Source organism: Anastrepha obliqua, chromosome 2 (genome assembly GCF_027943255.1).
Source record: "Anastrepha obliqua isolate idAnaObli1 chromosome 2, idAnaObli1_1.0, whole genome shotgun sequence".
NCBI classification, from domain to species: Eukaryota; Metazoa; Arthropoda; class Insecta; order Diptera; family Tephritidae; genus Anastrepha; species Anastrepha obliqua.
Window position 1 is genome coordinate 60,544,140 of NC_072893.1, and position 19,226 is coordinate 60,563,365.

A 19,226-nucleotide genomic window follows, 5' to 3' on the forward strand; every position below is an offset into this window, starting at 1 on the left:
CACTTATGCATTTAGCATGAAATTCAGCTGTCATTTGTGCGCATTTATAGTTAATCAGTTGTCTGAGTTAATTTTCATAACAAAGTTCAACATTTACCTACAGTTTTTTTGCAGTTTTTGTACCTTTTTTTAGATTTTCCTAATTTACAGTTTTAATATATCAAGAATTGTATGCATGTATGTGTGTTTATCGTACTTAGATATGCAAACACATCTGCATATCTAATTGAAGACGAAAAAAACTGTCTGGCTTCAAATGTGATTCGTGGGACAACGATGCACCCCGTTACCCGACACGTGCGAATGTGACAGAAGCCCTGCGAACAATTCTCACCCCATTATTTCTTATTTTGCTTCAGTCTGTATATTACCTAAATATGCAGCTAGTGATCAGGTTAGTTGGTTTGATTGATTACTCTCTCTTAGCTTAACGCGTCGAATCAATAGACGATTAGCAAAATCATCACAATCAGAGGTCGTGAGAATAATTTGTAATTTTTGCCATCCCAAGTGGTCTTAACAGAAATGAGTTAAATCTTTTTACCTCGTCATGTTTTATATTTTCAAGATACATCAAGCCTATGACCACAAAACTATTCCTTTATACATATCTCCGCAAACCTTTATATTATATAATATATGCCTGAAAATTGACAGTCTACGAAACTGTGCTCAAATCTATGCAAATTAAATGAGAAAGTATTTAACATTTTTAAACTTCCAACGTTCATGGTAATTGTAATTAAAGTTGTATCTTTTTCATCCAGGGCAATTAAACTTCTTTTGGGTGTTTGCTGGTTGGCTGATATGAATTTTACTAGTAGAAATTTCAATTGAAATATAAAAGGAGATAGTAAAGGGTGATCAGATTGGGTTTTAAATAGATTTTTTTGCGAGATCACACCTAATTACTGTCAAACTAAATACATCCTTTCTTTCGGTATTCATTGACATTTCATCATGGAAAGACTTACGCCTCAACAACGTTCACAATTGTATTATGAAAATCGACGCTCTGTGAGAAATGTCATTTGGGCTGAAGAGCAACTCCAAGCCATTCAAGAAAAGCCATTACATTCATTGAAAACAACCGTTTGGGGCGGGCTATGAGCTGAAGAAATCATTGGCCCATACTCCTTCAACGATGAGGCTGGCGGCAATGTAACCCGTGATCTCCACAACATTTGGGTTTTGATATCAGTAAAGTCCTGGGCCTAACACATAGATGGAACTACTTTTATTGCATACACCTTTTATTCAGTTCATAGGTGGGCACTTTGCAGTAACAGTAAAAATGCAGTAAATATAATATTTTACTGATATTGCAATTTATTTTCATTACCAGTAAACTTTTACTGATTACTGAAAAAAATTTGCAGTAAAAATATTTTTTTACTGATTACTGAAAAAAAATTGCAGTAAGAATATTTTTTTACGGATTACAGAAAAAAATTACAGTAAAAATATTTTTTTACTGATTACTGAAAAAATTGCAGTAAAAATACTGTTAATATAATTTGATTTGCTATTAGCTATTAGGTATTAGCCTTTCTTAACACAAGCATTTCAAAATTTGCATCGCTGAGTTTTTGCCTTTTGCCGATTTACAATTCCAGCGAATGAAAACGACCGTTCTACAGATGCAGATGACGGTAATGGGGTATTATATTTTAAAAATACGTTTTAATAGCCTGATATTTATTTAGACAATTTGTTGTTTCTTCTCGTTCGATCAGGTATAAGAGCGTTTCTTGAAGATAATTTTTTTCAGTAATCAGTAAAAAAATATTTTTACTGCAATTTTTTTCAGTGATCAGTAAAAAAATATTTTTACTGCAATTTTTCTCAGTAATTAGTAAAAAAATATTTTTACTGCAAATTTTTTTCAGTAATCAGTAAAAGTTTACTGGTAATGCAAATTAAACTTCATTATCAGTAAAATTTTACTGATTACTGCTATTTGTAATGCAGTACATTTATAATGCAGTGTGCCCACCAATGATTCAGTTAGTACTTACCTTACAAAGACAGTCGTTAAAATTTCATGATATTCTATTCATTAGTTCGTGAGTTATTGTGCTAAGAGGGACGCTACTTTTATTATTTTCAAAACAATGGCTCAAAAGGAATTTTGTGTTTTAATTTTGCACTGCTTCTTGATGGGAAAAAATACCGTTCAAGCGAAGCAAAGGCTTCAAAAGTGTTATGAAGACTCCGTTTCACCAGAAACAACAATAAAACGATGGTTTGCTGACTTTCAACGTGGTCGTAGAGACACCGATGATGCACAACGCAGTGGACGTCCAAATGAGCCGTTGACGCCAGAAAACGTATAAAAAATCCACAAAATCGGTTTGAATGATCGAAAAGTGAATTTGCAGGAGTTAGCTGACATCGTAGAGATATCAAACGAACGTTTTGGCTTTATATTGCATGAGCATTTGACTATGAGAAAGCTGTGTGCAAAGTGGGTTATGCGTTTGCTCACTGCACTAACAACGCACCGTGTCACAAATCAATCAAAGAAATCGCAAAACTACATGAATCGACCTTCGAATTGCTTACACATCCACCATATTCGCCAGATTTGGTCTCCAGCGACTACTCGCTGTCCGCAGACCTAAAAAATTGTTCACTGGTAATAAACTTCGCTCGAATGAAGAGGTTATCGCTGAAACTAAGGCCCATTTTGGGGCAAAAGATAATTCGTTCCGCAAAAGTGGTATTGGAATGTGAGAGTGACGTTGGAATGATTGCGTTGTTCTTGATGAAAACTACGTTGATGAATAAAGGTAATTTTGAAAAAAACAACGTGTCTTCTTTGTTAAGCCCGGGACTTTTCAGCAATATGTTATAACCTTCGGAATCTTCTTCTTGATACGTCTATTGCAACGCAGTGCAAATGCAAAATGCCAAACAAAAAGATTTAAATAAAATTTCTTCTCATTTTCAAGCTTATATTTTTTGAGGTGCCGTCGTTGTCAGAAGCGGGGGCCGGTGAGTGGAGATATGCTAGCTTATTCATATACATATGTATAGTACTTATGAATTCCTTTCAAATTGAATTCCTTTGTTTACCAAACCAAAAAGGGGTGAAATTGTTTCGCTTATTTCGGCCTGATGTCATTTAATTACACAAATATGTATGTCTATTTCCTTAATAAGCATTTTACACAAATTTATGTAGCGAACTTGTTTCACAATCCATATCGTTTGCTAAGTACTGATACCACCGCATCCCTAATCAAAAGCAACTTTCGTTGTGATAGCAGCGCAATGGAAATCAAAATGCAGTGGTACAGATAATTTTATTTATTATACTCATGAGAATTCGCTACTTACTCTCAGTTACTCAAAAGCTAATCTGCGAAACACTATTTTGCCTTTTGCTTTGCCAGGGATGCTTATATCCTGTGTTTGACGAGAATCTGAGCCTTACAAATGATAAATATTTGGAAATACCATAGTTATGTATATGTGTGTACGTATAGCGGGGCATCCGCTACGTAAATTTAAATAAGTATAATTAATAGCAGCTGGATGTGCGCTTGAGATCCTGACCTCACTGACCAGCTGGTATGTTTTTACATTTTACAATGTAACTTTTAGGCACATTCGACCTTGCCTGTTCGGCATGAATTTTGCATCGATTTTAAGCTAACTTTTCAATTGAGGCAGAGACTTAGCGTTGAGCGCTCCAATAAGGCTTAAGCTTAAGCTTATTTATAACTAAAGTTAGCTGAGATAGTAAATTTTTTTTCATTTCTCCAACTTAGCGACTTAATAATAATTTTGCTTAGAACAAACCCGTCAGCTGTTTCTTAAATAATAGTAATTTTCCTTATGTTTTTGACTGGAATACCTAGACTGTAAATTTCAAATATAAGCAGTTATAATTCGATAAAATCGTACATTATAATTATTATTATTATGAGGGAATTCAGCACTACAATCTGAAAGATCTGTCGTGCGCTATTTCACAGATTTGAGTATTTCTCTGAGCCTAACTTCTTCAATAAATTTTAGTATTAGTCGTATTTTATTGAGTTTTATTTACTCCCCTGGTAAAATATGTTTACCCAGTTGTTTGTGCCGCACATGCATCAGTGCTAGGATATGTTTCATCTTCCGCCCCATATGACCTTCAAACTCCGGTGAAGTATTGTATATACCCTATGATCAGAAAGTACCGGGAATGTTTAAATAAAACAAAACAGAGTTAAATTTCATGGAAATTTACTTTATCTCCTTCAAAATATGACCCGTCTGAAGCAACACACAGGTGCCAACGTTTAGCCTAGTCCTCTATGCACCCCTGGTAGGCCGACGAAGGGATGACCTTCAGCTCCATCGACGCATTCTCTTTAACCCCCTCTATCGACTGAAATCTGCTTCCACGAAGTGGTAACTTCAACTTGGGAAACAAAAAAAGTCACACGAGGCCATATCAGGTGAATACGGTACTAACAAGATGGTATTTACTTGGTGTTTTGATCATGAGGTAAGTATTCCCGGGTTAGTAAGATGATAATTAATTCTGCAATGCCCTGTTAGAACACCTGTGATGATTCTGAAATTATTCTTATTTAATTCCCCAGAACCTTTAAATCGATTTAGCACTGTTTTTTGATTGCCATAAAACCAGCAGATTGTCCCAGTTTTATCTTCTCCTTACTTCCTGCATAAAACAGATGAATTATCCTTTCCTATGCCACAAAAAAGGCTCTGGATCTAAGATTTTAAGCTCATCAAGACATTCCAGCACCACTTTTCATGTAACCCTTACTCTTGCCTAGCGCATCCGAGTATCTTTCCCCAGTCGGCAGACATCTCCCTGCATCTTCCTCGTTGAGGGATTCGTCCGTCTACCAAGTTATCATGTTCTAGTTTATCTTGTTGGTTTTAGATCAACCTTCCCAAGCATTTTTATTCTATAATTCAGTCTTGAAACGTTTGACAAAACTGAACAACGGTAACATCACGTCCCATGGCATTGAGATGTCAGGAGTTAGTTCAGCAAGAATATCAAAACTTCCGGCGATTTTCATGCACGCCTGAGCCAATCGCCTCCATTAATGCTATGGAACATGCATATACTCATGACTCCTGTCGAGTCTTTGTAACCTTGTTAGTGTGTGATTTTTGATTACTTCATTGTGCAAATCTCCTAGACTTGTGTCCCGCAGAAAATTATAGGTCCAAATATAGGCCTGTACATCCATCGAAGTATTTTTTGTGAGCATCCCCAATTTTCCCCTTTTATTTGCTATGCTGTCTCCAAACACATTGGTCAGTTGATACCGAGCAGTCTCTGTTGATCGGTCAGCCCTATTTGCATGATTCTTGAATACAGTGCTGCTCCTGCTAGGATCTTGATCCAGATGTAGTTGTCTACTGTCCACCCTTCTGCACCATACGTTAGGACGGGCATGATGAGAGCCTTGTAGAGTGTTAGTTTTATTCGGGTTTACTACTCAATTGCTTACTTAATCCAAAGTAGCACTTGTAGCTTCCGAACACCCGTTCGGGAGTAAGCCAACGTGAGAAAGCGAAGCATCCCAGGATATCTGTTTGTGCGCTGGGTTTGGGACCCGCCACTTAAAAATCTCCCCCAATGAAAGAATTTTGGCGACGCGAAGCTGCATTCCTCAATCCTGGTGTCGTACATATTTCAATGGGAAGAACCCATTCATTCCTTTTAACTCTTCCCAGGGTTTCAGTATGTTTTGTTCCTGTAAAGAAGCCTGGAAAGCGGGTCTCAAAAAGTAGTCTAACTTTCTCATCTTCACTTTCGATGAAAGTGTCCTCTACTTTTTTAAGGTTAGGTAAAGATATACTGCTAAAAATCTTGTTGGTGTGTTCAATGTTTTTGCAAAAACTTCTGATATTATATTATTATCTACAATTCATTCTCTTAATCTTTTTATTGTAAAGAGTTAAAGCGCGTTTGTATTCGAACCTGTCTACGATTCTTTTGGGTCTATTATTCTTAGTTGATTTAGGTCATTCTAGGTACATTGTAATATTATATTACATATATTTTATTGAGCATTTTTAAATTCATATGTAGCGAAAATCTACATTTAATGCGTCTGGAACGAAGAAATTGTTTGGCATTTGTGGCAAATACAGCAGCATAAATGAATGCGAAAAAGTCGACTGCATCAGTGCTAAGGGCAAGGGATTTACTTGTGAAGAAATGGCGAAGGAGTTCAAAGCCGCAAACGATGGCAACAGCTTCAGTACGTTTTTCAATGGCAATGGCAAAGAGATGGAAAACTTGCGATTCAAAGACTGTGTTGGCGGATGATGACAATAAGTTGTCTAAAAATTCGTATGTTGCTATTGAAACTATAAGTTTTTTACTGTAAGTCGTTGGAAATAATTGCAGGATTCTACCCACATTAGAAACACCACTAATCGATCCTGTCACACAAAGGAAGAAGATGGGCGCACTATTGCGGACACCTCGAACACTGTGTATCAAAAGCTTGAAGGCGACGTCCTGTAGGAATTTCGTTTCTGTCAAAAGCAAATGAATGGAGGTTAAATTACAGGCAGAAGTTGTTTTGGCAAAGAAAAGAAACGTCAGACCAATAAAAGAAACGTCAGACCTTGGAAGTGAATGTTCTTAGAGTCATTAAAAAAAGAATAATTGTTATTAAAAGAATTATATACGTAAGTAATAAGTATTTGTATATAGTAATTATAAGCGAAATTTCATTAATTTCAGGTGAAAGTTGTGGTGCAGTTTTACCAATAAAGCCAATACAACCATTACTCAGTACTGCTGGGACTACAATAATGTAAGGAAATCTACGCTTCCACACACCGTATGAGAGCACTCAATGCAATTTCGCGTTATAATGAATACCGATTTTCTGCTCCATTTATACAGTTTAAAAGTGACGTCTACACGACATTCGTGTTTTCATAACCACTGTCAGCAACAATGACCATCGGGCAATATTTGTCAAACTTCTGTGGCATATTGTTTACACAAAGAAGGAGACAAACTATTTTTTGTTACAGAAAACTTCATCATCGCCACTTCCTGTATAGAAATGTTGTTATTATTATTGTTTTTGACTAATGCCCCTACATATTCACCAGCCGACGTGATTTTATCATGAGCGCAGTCCACTGCATTATTTTCAAACGTTTCTGTTCCGTTTAAGGAAACTTAACAAAATCTGTATGCAGAAAAGCACAATAACGAGTTGCAAGTTTAATGGCACAGATGCACTTGTTTTTGAAACGCCGCAAAGATCTGCCTCAGAATTAGTCTTTTGAATATCGCTTGCAAGGTTCTATCGAGGGTATTGCACGAAAGACTGAAGATCCCATTAACCAACTAATTGGACCTTATCAGTGTGATTTTAGACCTGGAAAATCAACAATTCTCCAAATATTGCAGTAGGCACGTCTTGGAAAGTACCCACCTTTTCGTCGATTAAAGACGCTTTCGACAGCACTAAAACGAGTTGTATATATGCCGCATGGCAGCATGGTCACCGCGGATGGCGGCTCTGAGGTGAAGGTCGAATATGGGATTAGCAAAACATATAGCATTGTAGCAAAACAACAGTATCATCCTTCACACCAAGCTGCGCATCTTTAACTCGAACGTCAAATCCGTTCTACCAAATGATTACACAACCTGGAAAATAACTACGAAGATCACGAAGTGCCTGCAAACATTCATAAATCGGTCTTCGTCGGATTTTGCGAATTTTCTGTCCCCGGACAATAACCAACGCCAATTTGTTGGCGCAAGCTAACCAGCTCAACGTTGCATCAGAAATCAAAACAAAGGAAATGGCAATGGATTGGCCCCACGCTAAGGAAAAATGGCGACAACGTCGCTAAACAAGCGCTACCCTGGAATCCATTTCAACAAACTGGTAGAGGAATTGGCAGACCACGTACCACCTGGCGGCGCTCACAGAAGCTGAAATAAGATCTCTAGCCCAAAACCGTGTGCGCTGGCGAGGAGGAGTGGTTGACGCCATATGCTCTAAATAAAGGTCGCGATGTCTGAATTTGATGTCCCCGCAAAACTAACATGGCTGTGCAAAATTAACAATATCAGCATCTCAGCATTAAGATAGAACTAAGAATATTTATTTCCAGCCATTTGATACTAAGCAAAGTTTCAGACAGCGTCACATAGGCGAGCCATTAGGCACCATATTTTATAATAGCGCTGTTAGCTCTGGCTTTTCTAAGCTGAAGTGAATGTATCTGGTGGTGAACGAGGAAAAGACGAGGTATCTCCTGTCATACAACAAACAATCGGTTCAATCGTGTATCGGCAACCACGTGACTGTTGATAGTTATAATTTTGCAGTAGTGAGATACTTTGTTTATTTAGGAACCAGCATTAACACAATAGCCTAAAAATCTTACGGGAGAGAGATTCTCTTGCTAAGAAATCCTACTTTGGACTACATAGGCAATGGAACGAGCAAACATCGCACTTTATAAGTCTCTCATCATGTTGGTCCAATTGTACGGCTCAGAAGTATGGACAATGACAACATCCGATGAGGTGTCCGATGGAGTGTTCGAAAGAAAGATTGGGCATAAGATTCTTCATAAGAATATCAGTTTGGAAAGCGAATTTTATAGACATATTGATTTTCTTGCAAAAAATATTAGTTTGGGGAAAAAGAAATACATTATTTTCTCGGTAGATGGCAGTAGTAATCGATATCTCGTAAAGTATCGATGATACAATTTAAAGTTTCTGCTCGTTGTCAAGGTGACATTTCACATTAAAAAAATTAGTTTGCTGTTTTTTATTTATTCCATTCAGTTGTGATTTACAGGGTGTTAACAATGGAAGTGCGGGTTATTTTGGTTTCGTAAATTCCGTTCAGACACTTTTGATTGTAAAGAAAATGTCGATAATGTCGCTAAAATCACAGAAATAATCGAAGTTGACCGGCATGTTAGTAGTCCAAGAGCTAAAAAACATGAAACAGTTTTAAACCATTTGTACAAAAATTTTACGCAAAAATAATGGAGAAGATTAGAGAGACATCAACAGCAGAGATTTTCTTAAGGCAGTAAGTAGTCCGGTCAAATGCTAATTTTTTATAGATATTTTTTATAAATTTTTGTTTTTAAGAAAATAAAATGCGATCTTTTGATTTTATAGCTATATTATAGTGTTATTATTGACATCAAATAGTATACAAAAACAATTTTTTTTTACTAATTTTTTTGTAGTAGTGTAGTCAGCGTCTTAAAAAAGATAGGTGGCTTGTTAACAAGATTTTGGCTCTTCAGGATAACTGAAACGAAAAAGTTAAACTGATTATTATTCTGTATGCTTGTCATTCTGGCAGGTGCTAAAATGGGAAATTTTTTTTTTGAAAAATAAATGGCGGACTTTTGAAAAAGGTATGTTTTTCGGGTGGAAATCAGACTGTAGTATGGAAAGTTAGGGCTGAAAAGAAACGAAAGCAGCACCTGCCAGAACTACTGATGTGTGGAATAACTGATGAAAATTTCAGATCAATCGGTTAAATAGAATTTACTGTAGATCGTTGGCATACCAGAAAAACGTTGGTTTGAGAAAAACACGTCTAAAGTTTTCGAATAGATTTTCTTGACAACATTCGTTCTTACATTACTCGTCTATACCTGGTGCGTATAATAATCCTTCAGTTTTTTCGTAGGCATCATTTTTAGCAAGTTTTGCTGCTCTACGACTTGACCTGGGCGCTTTAGAAGCCTTAGCTGCGTCTTTATCCGTCTTTGATACCCGAGCGGCACTGTATTTCGTAGCGTAGCTAGCAGCGTGCGGACCGATTGTAACTCCCATAGTGTCTATAAATTTCAAAATAGGATGAAATCCTTCATTGAAAGTGCATGCAGCTGTCAATGTAGCAATTTTAAGGGCCTTTTGCCCAACAAAAATATATTTTGGAGCCAAATTCCATACGCAATGATTAAATGCTTCATTATTATTTTGCGTGTTTTTGCCTAAGCAGTTTCAAAAGATCCTCCCACGACAATTCTCCATAAATTGGCTTTAAAAGCAGTACGGTATCCTCGTCAAAAGCAGGCGGATGAACAAAAGTATGTTCCTTCTTTTCGGCTTTGATTTTTTGATACTCACACCAAGACTCGGCACCCTCCGGGCAATGGGAATACTGGGGATTTTCGTCAGTAGAAGTCAAATGGTAGTAAGTCGCCCACACAACGTTCTTCATATCTTCCACTGAGTTTTCGTTTCGAATAATTGCTAATCCATAATACGCACTAAGTTTGACCATTAACTTATTAGTCAACGCAAGATGTTTGCTTTTTTGTGCATCATCAGTCCTTCCACCTTTTTCGATCTGCGTTCTTTCTTTTTCGGCGGCTCAGCTTCACCCGTACATGCGTTTTGTCACTTGCAAGACACACTCGCTTTTTTCGACGAGAGGATTACTATCGTAAACGTCAGCATCAATAACATTTTTGAAGGTCTTGGGGTCTTAATTATAATTTAAAAAAATTTTTATATATAAAAATATATATTTTTTTTCAATTTTTAACCAGACTACTACCTTAAATACTCATATATATTTGGAAGGTGGCAGTGGTTTTGTCCATTTTATATATGTAAAAGGTGGCGCAACCTGGTTTGGAATAGCTTTTTTATTAAATAAAAAAATGATTTTGAATGTTGGAAGCCTTTATTTTGACCAATACGCGTTCTGCAAAAATTATACATCTTCCAATGGAGTGATTAATTTTGTATATATATTGTATATATTTATATTATATTTTGTATATATTGTTTCGGCATAATCGATAAACCATAAACGAATATTCCTACCATATTTCAAGTAAATGCCAAAAAATTCAAAGCTTTGACATTACACCCATTTTTCTATAAGATTATGATCTTTGTTTTAGTATTTTTGATTTTTTCTGATAATATATTATAGTTAATTGAAATTAAAAATTCGCTGGTTAAAGAATAAGTTGTCGTTTTCTTCTTTGCTTAGAATCTTTGGTAGATGATGAGACGGAGAGTAGCCACTCGAAGCGCCGTCATCGTACGAATTTTACTTCATGGCAGCTGGAGGAATTAGAACAAGCCTTCCTTAAAAATCATTATCCTGAGGGTAGCTTAAGAGAAACATTGGCAAAGCGTTTGAACTTGAAAGAAAGCAAAGTCGCTGTAAGTACTAAATATAAGTACAAAAACACTTTCATGCATATCAATTCATGTCAAAGAAAATTGAAAGACCACAATGAATTTTTTATTATAAAACAATTTCTCCCTCCAATTACTGAAAATGGTTAATGCAATTACGGATGTCATTTTTTTCACTGTAATATATTTTTTTCATGCTTGCACGTTCATTTGCAAAAATTGTATATTTGTATGGATGTGTGTAAGCATATAATCTACAAAGTGCATATGTATAGTCACATAATTGCCCCAAACCGTGTCATATATAAGTGCATACATACATATGATTGTCATGATATGGTAGTTATATAAAATTGTTTCTTAATATGACATATCAATTTGGCAACGAATGAATACCTCGACAGCAGTTACAGTTGCTTTAACGATTGGCTGAAGGGTTAAATACATAAGCACATTCTTATGGGGGGCATTCACCATGCAATCAGTTTGTACAACAAGCCGCCGATTGTGAGGTCTGAGAGCATTTTGCCTCAATTCTTGTCACTAGTTGTATGGAAATCAAAACAATTTTGATCTTTGAATATCAAGTATACATGATTTTACATTCCGAACGGACGTATTTTTTTGCTCAAACGCAAGGAAAAACTATTAGTAAAACTATCTACAGTGTCAAGGGTGTCGCAAGGAGCGAAGGCCTACTTTTGGATCACAGGAAATGTTTTATTTTTTTCTACATCCCACCTCGGACTCATTCACTTCGCTTTTTTACAAAATTTAGTGTAGGCAGAACAAAATGGCGAGATTCTATCAGCATCATTAACGTCAGCCTGCATAAGAAAACCGCATCCAACACAGCTGAACCACAGTTGCGAAAAGAAATCGAATAATACAGATTAACAATTTTTATTGTAGAAGCCTTTTGCTCATAGACCAGTGTTATTGACGTACATTGGCAGTATCATTGGTCCAGGTAAACGAATCGTAAGTGTAGCTTTATCTAAATTCGAAAAGCGGCAGTAAAGGCGGTGTCCAAATCACTTTATTGTCAATGCTAAAAATCTCAAATGGTAATAGACTTCTGACGCTTTTAATCGAAATTTAACAATATAACGCTAACTTGAAAGTATAAAGGAGGAAGCAAAGAGCCAAATTATTTGTCAAAAAAGAATATAGGATGAGAAAGGTACACAATTATAACAGAAGTACACCAATTTTTCACTTCTCTGTCACATGGAAAAATAAAGCTACATTTTCTCATGGGAAAGAAGCGCTTGCGATTGCCGACGACGTTGAATTCTGCAGGTACGTCTTATGAGTTTTTCGACCACATCTTTGACAAATTTAGGTCAGCGACTTAAATTCCAACAACTTCGCTGCCTATTCAAAACTTCAACTGTCTCAAAAGTTCAGCCCCTTGAAGTATTCTCTGTGTGCAAAAGAATAGATAAAGTAAGATTTAGCTTCATTTGGTGTTTCTAATTAGCATTAGTTTGTATGAAAGAACGAGCCTGTAAACGAACTCATACGCGCTTTAGTCCAGTGGGGTGGAAAATAAAACTTTTCACTCGCTGGCTCTGCTGGAGATGTCATTGAGTCAGCATTCTGGGGCTCTCACCAGGCAATTCAAACTTTTCTTTTGCGATTGATAGGGAGGGGTTGATATCCAATTACAGCCCGTAGGGCAAGAGTGGTGGTAATTTTGTATCGCTAGTCCTTCAGTAGCTTTTATGTACTTACATATTACTACGATAAACCTCGTATTTTAACTTCAGAAAGTAGCTTTTGATCTGTAATAGGGATATATTAGATGCTGTGGTGATCTCTACAGGAACATTACTTGCAGAACATAATATTATGCTTCTCTCCCTGTAGAGTTTATGTTTGGGCGACATCAGAAGACACCCCGTGACTATCTCCTAACATTTTCGGGTTCTTTATAGTCGGTAGCCTAATCACCTACCCCGTCAGAAATCAAAAACCAGATTAAAGAAACCAACGCAAGGCTGAGTCTTGTCGAGGCCCTATGCTCCCGAGAGGAGTGAACAAGGAAAAAAAATAATCGGTATTGGTTATCCATCGACCTGCCCCGCCCAAAATCCGTAAAAGTCAAATTTAGTGCCAGTATGTCAATGGACGCAAAAACCTCTATGGATACCCTGTTTAAGTTATGCAAAAAATATGTGGTATGTATGTACGTACATATACCCATTTGCAGTATTTCATTGAAGTGAAATTGTTAGGGGAAACGGTTTCGTGCTAAATAAACATCGCATGCAACCCAGCCACATCAAAAACAATTTGCTTCACGATTGTAGTCAATTTACCATAATGCTATTTAATATTGAATTTGAGGCACTTGTTTGAGCGCAATTTACACACGGATTTTTCATTTATACGATCATTCGAGCATTTATAGAATTGAGTTAATTATGTGCGTGCATAGTACCAAGGCATATGTACATATGTACCTATATCTAAATTTGTTTTTTTTGTATTCCTTGCTTGACATTCAGTATTTCCTGTAGCTCCATTTTGTCAGTAGTAACGTTTCTATTTAGTTTTCTTATTAGTCTATTGAATGGAAAATCCATCCAATTTTAGATATTTGAAAAAATTATGAAAATCCAAATGATTGTCCTCTCAGAAAAGCAATAAACCGTAACAGTATGGTCACAGTTTCTGCAAAAATTCAATTGAAAAAACGCCCCAAGAATGGTTGAATCTACTGTTGCTAATGTTTTCCGTTGATTTCCACGCAATTCCCTTAAAAATTTTTAACTGAAGGAATTTTTAATTCCTATCTATGAACAACAACTACTATATCCAAGCAGCAGCTTCAAGCTAGCTATGTATCTACATTTGATGGGAGCGCAATCGTCGAGGCATGCAGAAAACTTTTTTTTTCCAAGGAGGGTAAAATCAAAATGTCAGAAACATCATGAAAGGCGCCGTCACAGCAGTGGTATCTGGGGCACGCTCCCACTGGGACCTAAAGATAATTCATCAGAGTGGGGCCATGCTTATGTCTACTAACACAACAGACATCTGCGACCAGATTCCTCTCCTGTGGACATATAGAGACTCTACGCCTTCGATAAAATCCATTTCTTCCTCAGTGTTTTTTTGAGTAAATGGTGCTTAGGAAATTTTGCGATAGTGTGAAATTTACAATCTATCGTCTTGTTATCTGTCTAATACTGTAGTTAATGCTTATCTCAAGCGTCTGCTCGATTGTTTGTTTGTTTAAAGCAGCTCGTCTCCGGTGGTGTGCTGCTGCTGAGCTTTCCTTTTCCAATAAATTTGTTGCAGTCTCGTCATGATTGAGACCACGAAAGCTCTTACTGCGTCCCATTTGACGTTGGACGAACACATGTTTTGCACAAGTCCGATCTCCTTCGCGAGCAGGGCCCGACCTCCGCTCTACGCTCTCTATTTAATTGGAGCAGTTGGACCAATAGGTGCTGTATGTTAGCTGGAAGCGATGCAGATATTCCAGAAAACATCCGTGACCGGTGACTAGTTGGGGAAGTAATAGTTAGTAACGCCGTGTCTTCTATTCACACACTTCTCCAGGTTTGGGATGAGTCTGTACGTCCAACGGCCTTTGATAGACTCTTCTCATCTTCTTTGCCTCTCGCTTATAGTTAGATCGTGCTGTCTCCGTAGTTTTTTCTGCTGCCGTCGATATTGCTCCTTGTCCACCGTATAAGCGATGTAGCGCTCTCTCGTGGATATCTACTGGTATCTTTCCGGCAATAACATGATTGCGTCGTGCATAATACTTAGAGAACGCGGGAGCGAGCGAGATATTAACTTTTTTTCCGATAGTCAAGCTGAAATCACGGCACTGACGACGCCATGGTACAGCTCCATTGTCATTGTCTGCCGGCGCGTGCGAAAAAAAATTTTCTTCATTTTAGTGTTTCACGGATGTTCGAGCCTATTCCGAGTCCGAATGATAGTCACGCACCAACCCATTCGGCTACGGCGGCCGAATTGAACAACTTATTTCTAAGAAAAGCGCAGGACAGATGGAGCTACTTCGAAAAGTCTTTGGACCCAGTACAATAGACGCAGGATGCAGAAAGTTCTGGGGAGTCCTCGCCATACAATTTCTCGTAACTGTGTTTACCGGTCATAAGACGAACCGGAACTAACCACATTTGATGGGATATTATCAAAAGGTAAAAGACAAAAGGTAGACTGAGAAAATTACGTGGGTTTAAAAGTAGCAAGGTTACGTATTAAATTTCCCAAGAAATCTAATTTCCTAGGAAACTTTTTATTAGATTTACAAACCCCAAAGTTGCAGAAATGGAGTCCCAACATTTGAACCTGGTTAGATCAAAAATATGTTAGCGCAGGTACTTAACCCCTACAAAAAGTTTTGAAAGGTCCATTTAATATATTATATTTTTTTCGATCCCCAAGCTACTGGCTATCAAGGCTTTATCCAATCGAATCTTCATGTCCTATCTTGTAAAGGAATATTATGGTACCCTTCAGCTTCTTGCAATTATAACCAGCCGTAGGACCTACACCATTTTGTGGTCTTAGCTGGTCTTAGCTGGTCTTAGCTGGTCTTTGCCAAGAAGGCTAATACATAAGTGGGTATGCCCAGAGAGGCGTTAGAATAGATTAGTATATTTCAATTTTGCGTCTTCAAAAATAGGTATAAGTAGGAATAACGATATACTGATTTCCGATTTCTCAAGGTTACTTTACCGGTGGTAGATGAGATTACACAGCTCAGAGATCGAAGAAGAAAGCGGCAGTTAGCCAGCTTTTGTAAAGGAAATAAAAAGTTATATTAGGTTAAAAACTCAATTAGTGTAGACTTAACTTAAGAAATTGGCAATGATTACTCAGCACGTAAAATTTTGTATTTATTCTCCTATAAATCATATTCATATATCCATCCTAGAAGTAGATGTAAGTTTTTTGCGACATTTATTTTTAAGAATTATAAAATCGAAGATATGGAAGCACGATTCCTTCCGATTTACGTAAGGCCGAAACTTGAAAATCTAACATTGACGGGTTGTTAAAGCTGGAAAACCTAACATTTACTAGTTTTTAATTTCTTAAGCTAAGCTTTAGCTCCCGCTATCATAGCTTCCCATATAACTGGTTGGGCAAAATGTTAATTTCTTAAGTTTTTTATATAAAGGGTGGCGCACGACACTGGAAAACGCTCGAAAAGAATGCACGATCAACAAGAAGCTCTACATTGCCCAGCTACAATGCGTGAATTAGACTATACGACTGAAAATACCTGATCAACATGATGGCACCGTACTCCTTCACGACAACGCAGGCCCCATGTTGCACAAGTTGTGAAAACGGCTTTCCGAGAGCTCGAGTCGGAGGCCCTTCAGCATCCGCCGTATTCTTTGGACCTTGCACCGACCGATTACCATCTTTTCTGCTCCCTGTCAAACCATATGAAAGCTGTTACCTTTGATAACAAAGAGGTCCTTAAAATCGACTCAACAACTTCTTGGACACCAGAACAGGCAATTTTGGGCGAAATAGCATCAACAAATTGGTTGAGAGGTGCAAAGAGGTTGTAATCAGCAACGGCGAATATATAATTGATTAAGTTTTTGATATAATTATTGTTTTTTGTTTAAATAAAAGACTTTGGTAAAAACGCTACGAACTTATTCTCCAACCTGATACATACATATACAGTCATATTTAAATATTTAAATTATCAACAACTGTATATTTCCAGGTATGGTTTCAAAACCGTCGAGCCAAGTGGCGAAGAAGAGAGAACACGAAAAAGGGGCCTGGTCGGCCGGCGCACAACTCTCATTTACAGATATGTTCTGGCGAGCCGATGTCTTTAGAGGAACTTCGCGCAAAAGAAAAGTAGGAGTTTTTACATATAAAATCAAATAACAACATTCTATATGTGTAATATATCTATAAATATTATATGTATTTATGTGTATATTATATTTCTTTTTTAGAGCAAAAAAGCAAAAACGAATTTCTAGGTTAATTGTGCGACGAGCTAGGAGATTGCGTCTTAAAAACATCGAAGCAGACATCGCACAAATGAAGCGTGATTACATTGCTCAACTTTCTGCCAGTGAAATCCTTTCTGAAGAAAAATTGCACGGTGCCGATAAGCCGTTTCCGACCGTCTCTGTCGACGGTTATTTGAGCCCAAATAGTGGGCACAAGCCAAGCATCTTAAAAAATGCGAAGGGAGTTGAAAAATCGAGAAAACCCAATGATTCGATGGCCGAATATTTGCGGGCGAATCTTAATAATACCTTGAATTCAAAACAGAGACATGAAAATTATATCAAAAACGAAAAACAACAAAAACTTATATACCGATGCTTGCACAAACTATGGTCGCACGCACTGCACGTCAACCAAAAGGAATGTTAAAAATATTTCTTCTTTTAGTAAAGAATCACTTTTGTGTAGTTAACAATAGAAATACAGGGGTCTATACATAATTGCAGTTCATTTAACTAAAAATCCCTCTTCACTGTTAAGGATGCTAAAAACAATATTTTCGCTGCTCCCACACAAATTATTTAGTTTAATAGAAATAATTAATTTTTAAATCAATTTATCAATTTCCTTTACCTCAACTTTGCATAAGGAAAAAAAATTTAATTAAATTTATAAGGCGATATCGGATAAGTTTACACGAAATAATAAATTTAAGTTAATATATTAGAAAAAGTTTTTTCTAATAAACTTTATTTTGTATTCTGTCTATACCTATAATTCAGAAGACATTTTACAAGTATTTGATTTTTTTGATTACATTTGAAAGAGACTTTGATTGTATTGTTAAAGGTATACGAGGTGTGTTCAAAAAGTATCTCGAATTTTTAATTTTCGCAGGTTACGTATATTCAAATTTTGATTTTTTGTGGCGATATTTTGGTACTCATGTCTCTCACTCATGCCTACGAGTTCGGCCATTTTGAATGTTCAGTTAATTGTTAACAGCTGCTTTGCTTGCTCGTGTTTTGGCTCGTCCTCGATTTTACGTATTCAAAAAGATAGATCAAAGAACCTGTATCAAACTTTGTGTGAAAAACGAAATTAAGTGCGCGGATGCATTCCGAATGTTGACTGTGTCATACGGAGCATCTACTTTGGACCAAAGCAACGTTTATCGGTGGTACAAAATGTTCTTAGAAGGCCGAGAAAATGTGAACGACGAAAAGCGTGCCAGACGCCCGAGCATTTCAACAACAGACGAAAAAATTGATGAAGTGAAGAAAATGGTATTGGCCAATCGTCGAATCACCGTTAGAGAAGTTGCTGAGGACCTAGACATATCGATTGGCATGTGCCATTTGGGCATGAGACGGATCGCCGCAAAATTTGTACCAAAACTGCTCAATTTCGATCATAAGCAGCATAATGAGATGTTGGACTGTGTCCGCGACGACCCAATTTTGCTCTAGAGGGTCATAATTGGTGACGAATCGTGGGTTTATGGTTATGACGTGGAAACCAAAGCTCAATCATCTCAATGGAAGCTGCCGCACGAACTAAGACCGAAAAAAGCGCGCCAAGTTCGGTCGAATATAAAAGTTTTGCTTACTGTTTTCTTCGATTGCAGGGACGTTGTGCATCATGAGTTCTTGCCACAGAGTAAAACGGTCAATAAAGAATATTACCTGCAAGTTATGCGCCATTTGCGCGAAGCAATCCACCAGAAACGCCCGGATTTGTGGAAGAACAAAAATTGGCTCCTGTATCACGATAACGCCCCAGCTCACACATCGTAGTTGGGCGCGACCTTTTGGCACACTTTTAACACACTAATGATGCCACAGCCACCGTATTCCCCAGATCTGGCCCCCTGTGACTTTTTCTTGTTCCTGAAACTGAAGAGGCTCATGGAAGGACAGCGCTACGCGTCGATTAACGAGATAAAGACGGCATCGAAGGAGGAGCTGAACAAGATAAAAAAAGTGATTTTTTGAAGGGCTTCAAAGATTGGAAAAAACGTTGGCACAATTGTGTAATAACTCATGGGGACTACTTTAAAGGGGACAAAATTGATATTAATTAATAAATA

General features: G+C 37.2%; 1 protein-coding gene across 1 annotated transcript; it reads left to right on the top strand.

Annotated features, from left to right (window-relative positions):
* Positions 1-10,678: 10,678 nt before the first annotated feature.
* LOC129238169 (homeobox protein unc-4-like) lies at positions 10,679-17,566 on the top strand. The gene is made up of 4 exons (XM_054873203.1): positions 10,679-10,709; positions 11,007-11,182; positions 16,896-17,035; positions 17,137-17,566. The coding sequence occupies exons 1-4, from the start codon at positions 10,679-10,681 to the stop codon at positions 17,564-17,566; spliced, it is 777 nt and encodes a 258-aa protein (XP_054729178.1).
* Positions 17,567-19,226: the final 1,660 nt, after the last annotated feature.

Bases quoted from the DNA above. Each gene is read 5' to 3' on its own strand.
- LOC129238169 (XM_054873203.1), top strand. From the start codon at position 10,679: ATGTTGGAAGCCTTTATTTTGACCAATACGC. The intron at 11,183-16,895 runs GTAAGTACTAAA...GTATATTTCCAG, and splicing joins TGAAAGAAAGCAAAGTCGCT to GTATGGTTTCAAAACCGTCG. The intron at 17,036-17,136 runs GTAGGAGTTTTT...TTTCTTTTTTAG, and splicing joins GAACTTCGCGCAAAAGAAAA to AGCAAAAAAGCAAAAACGAA.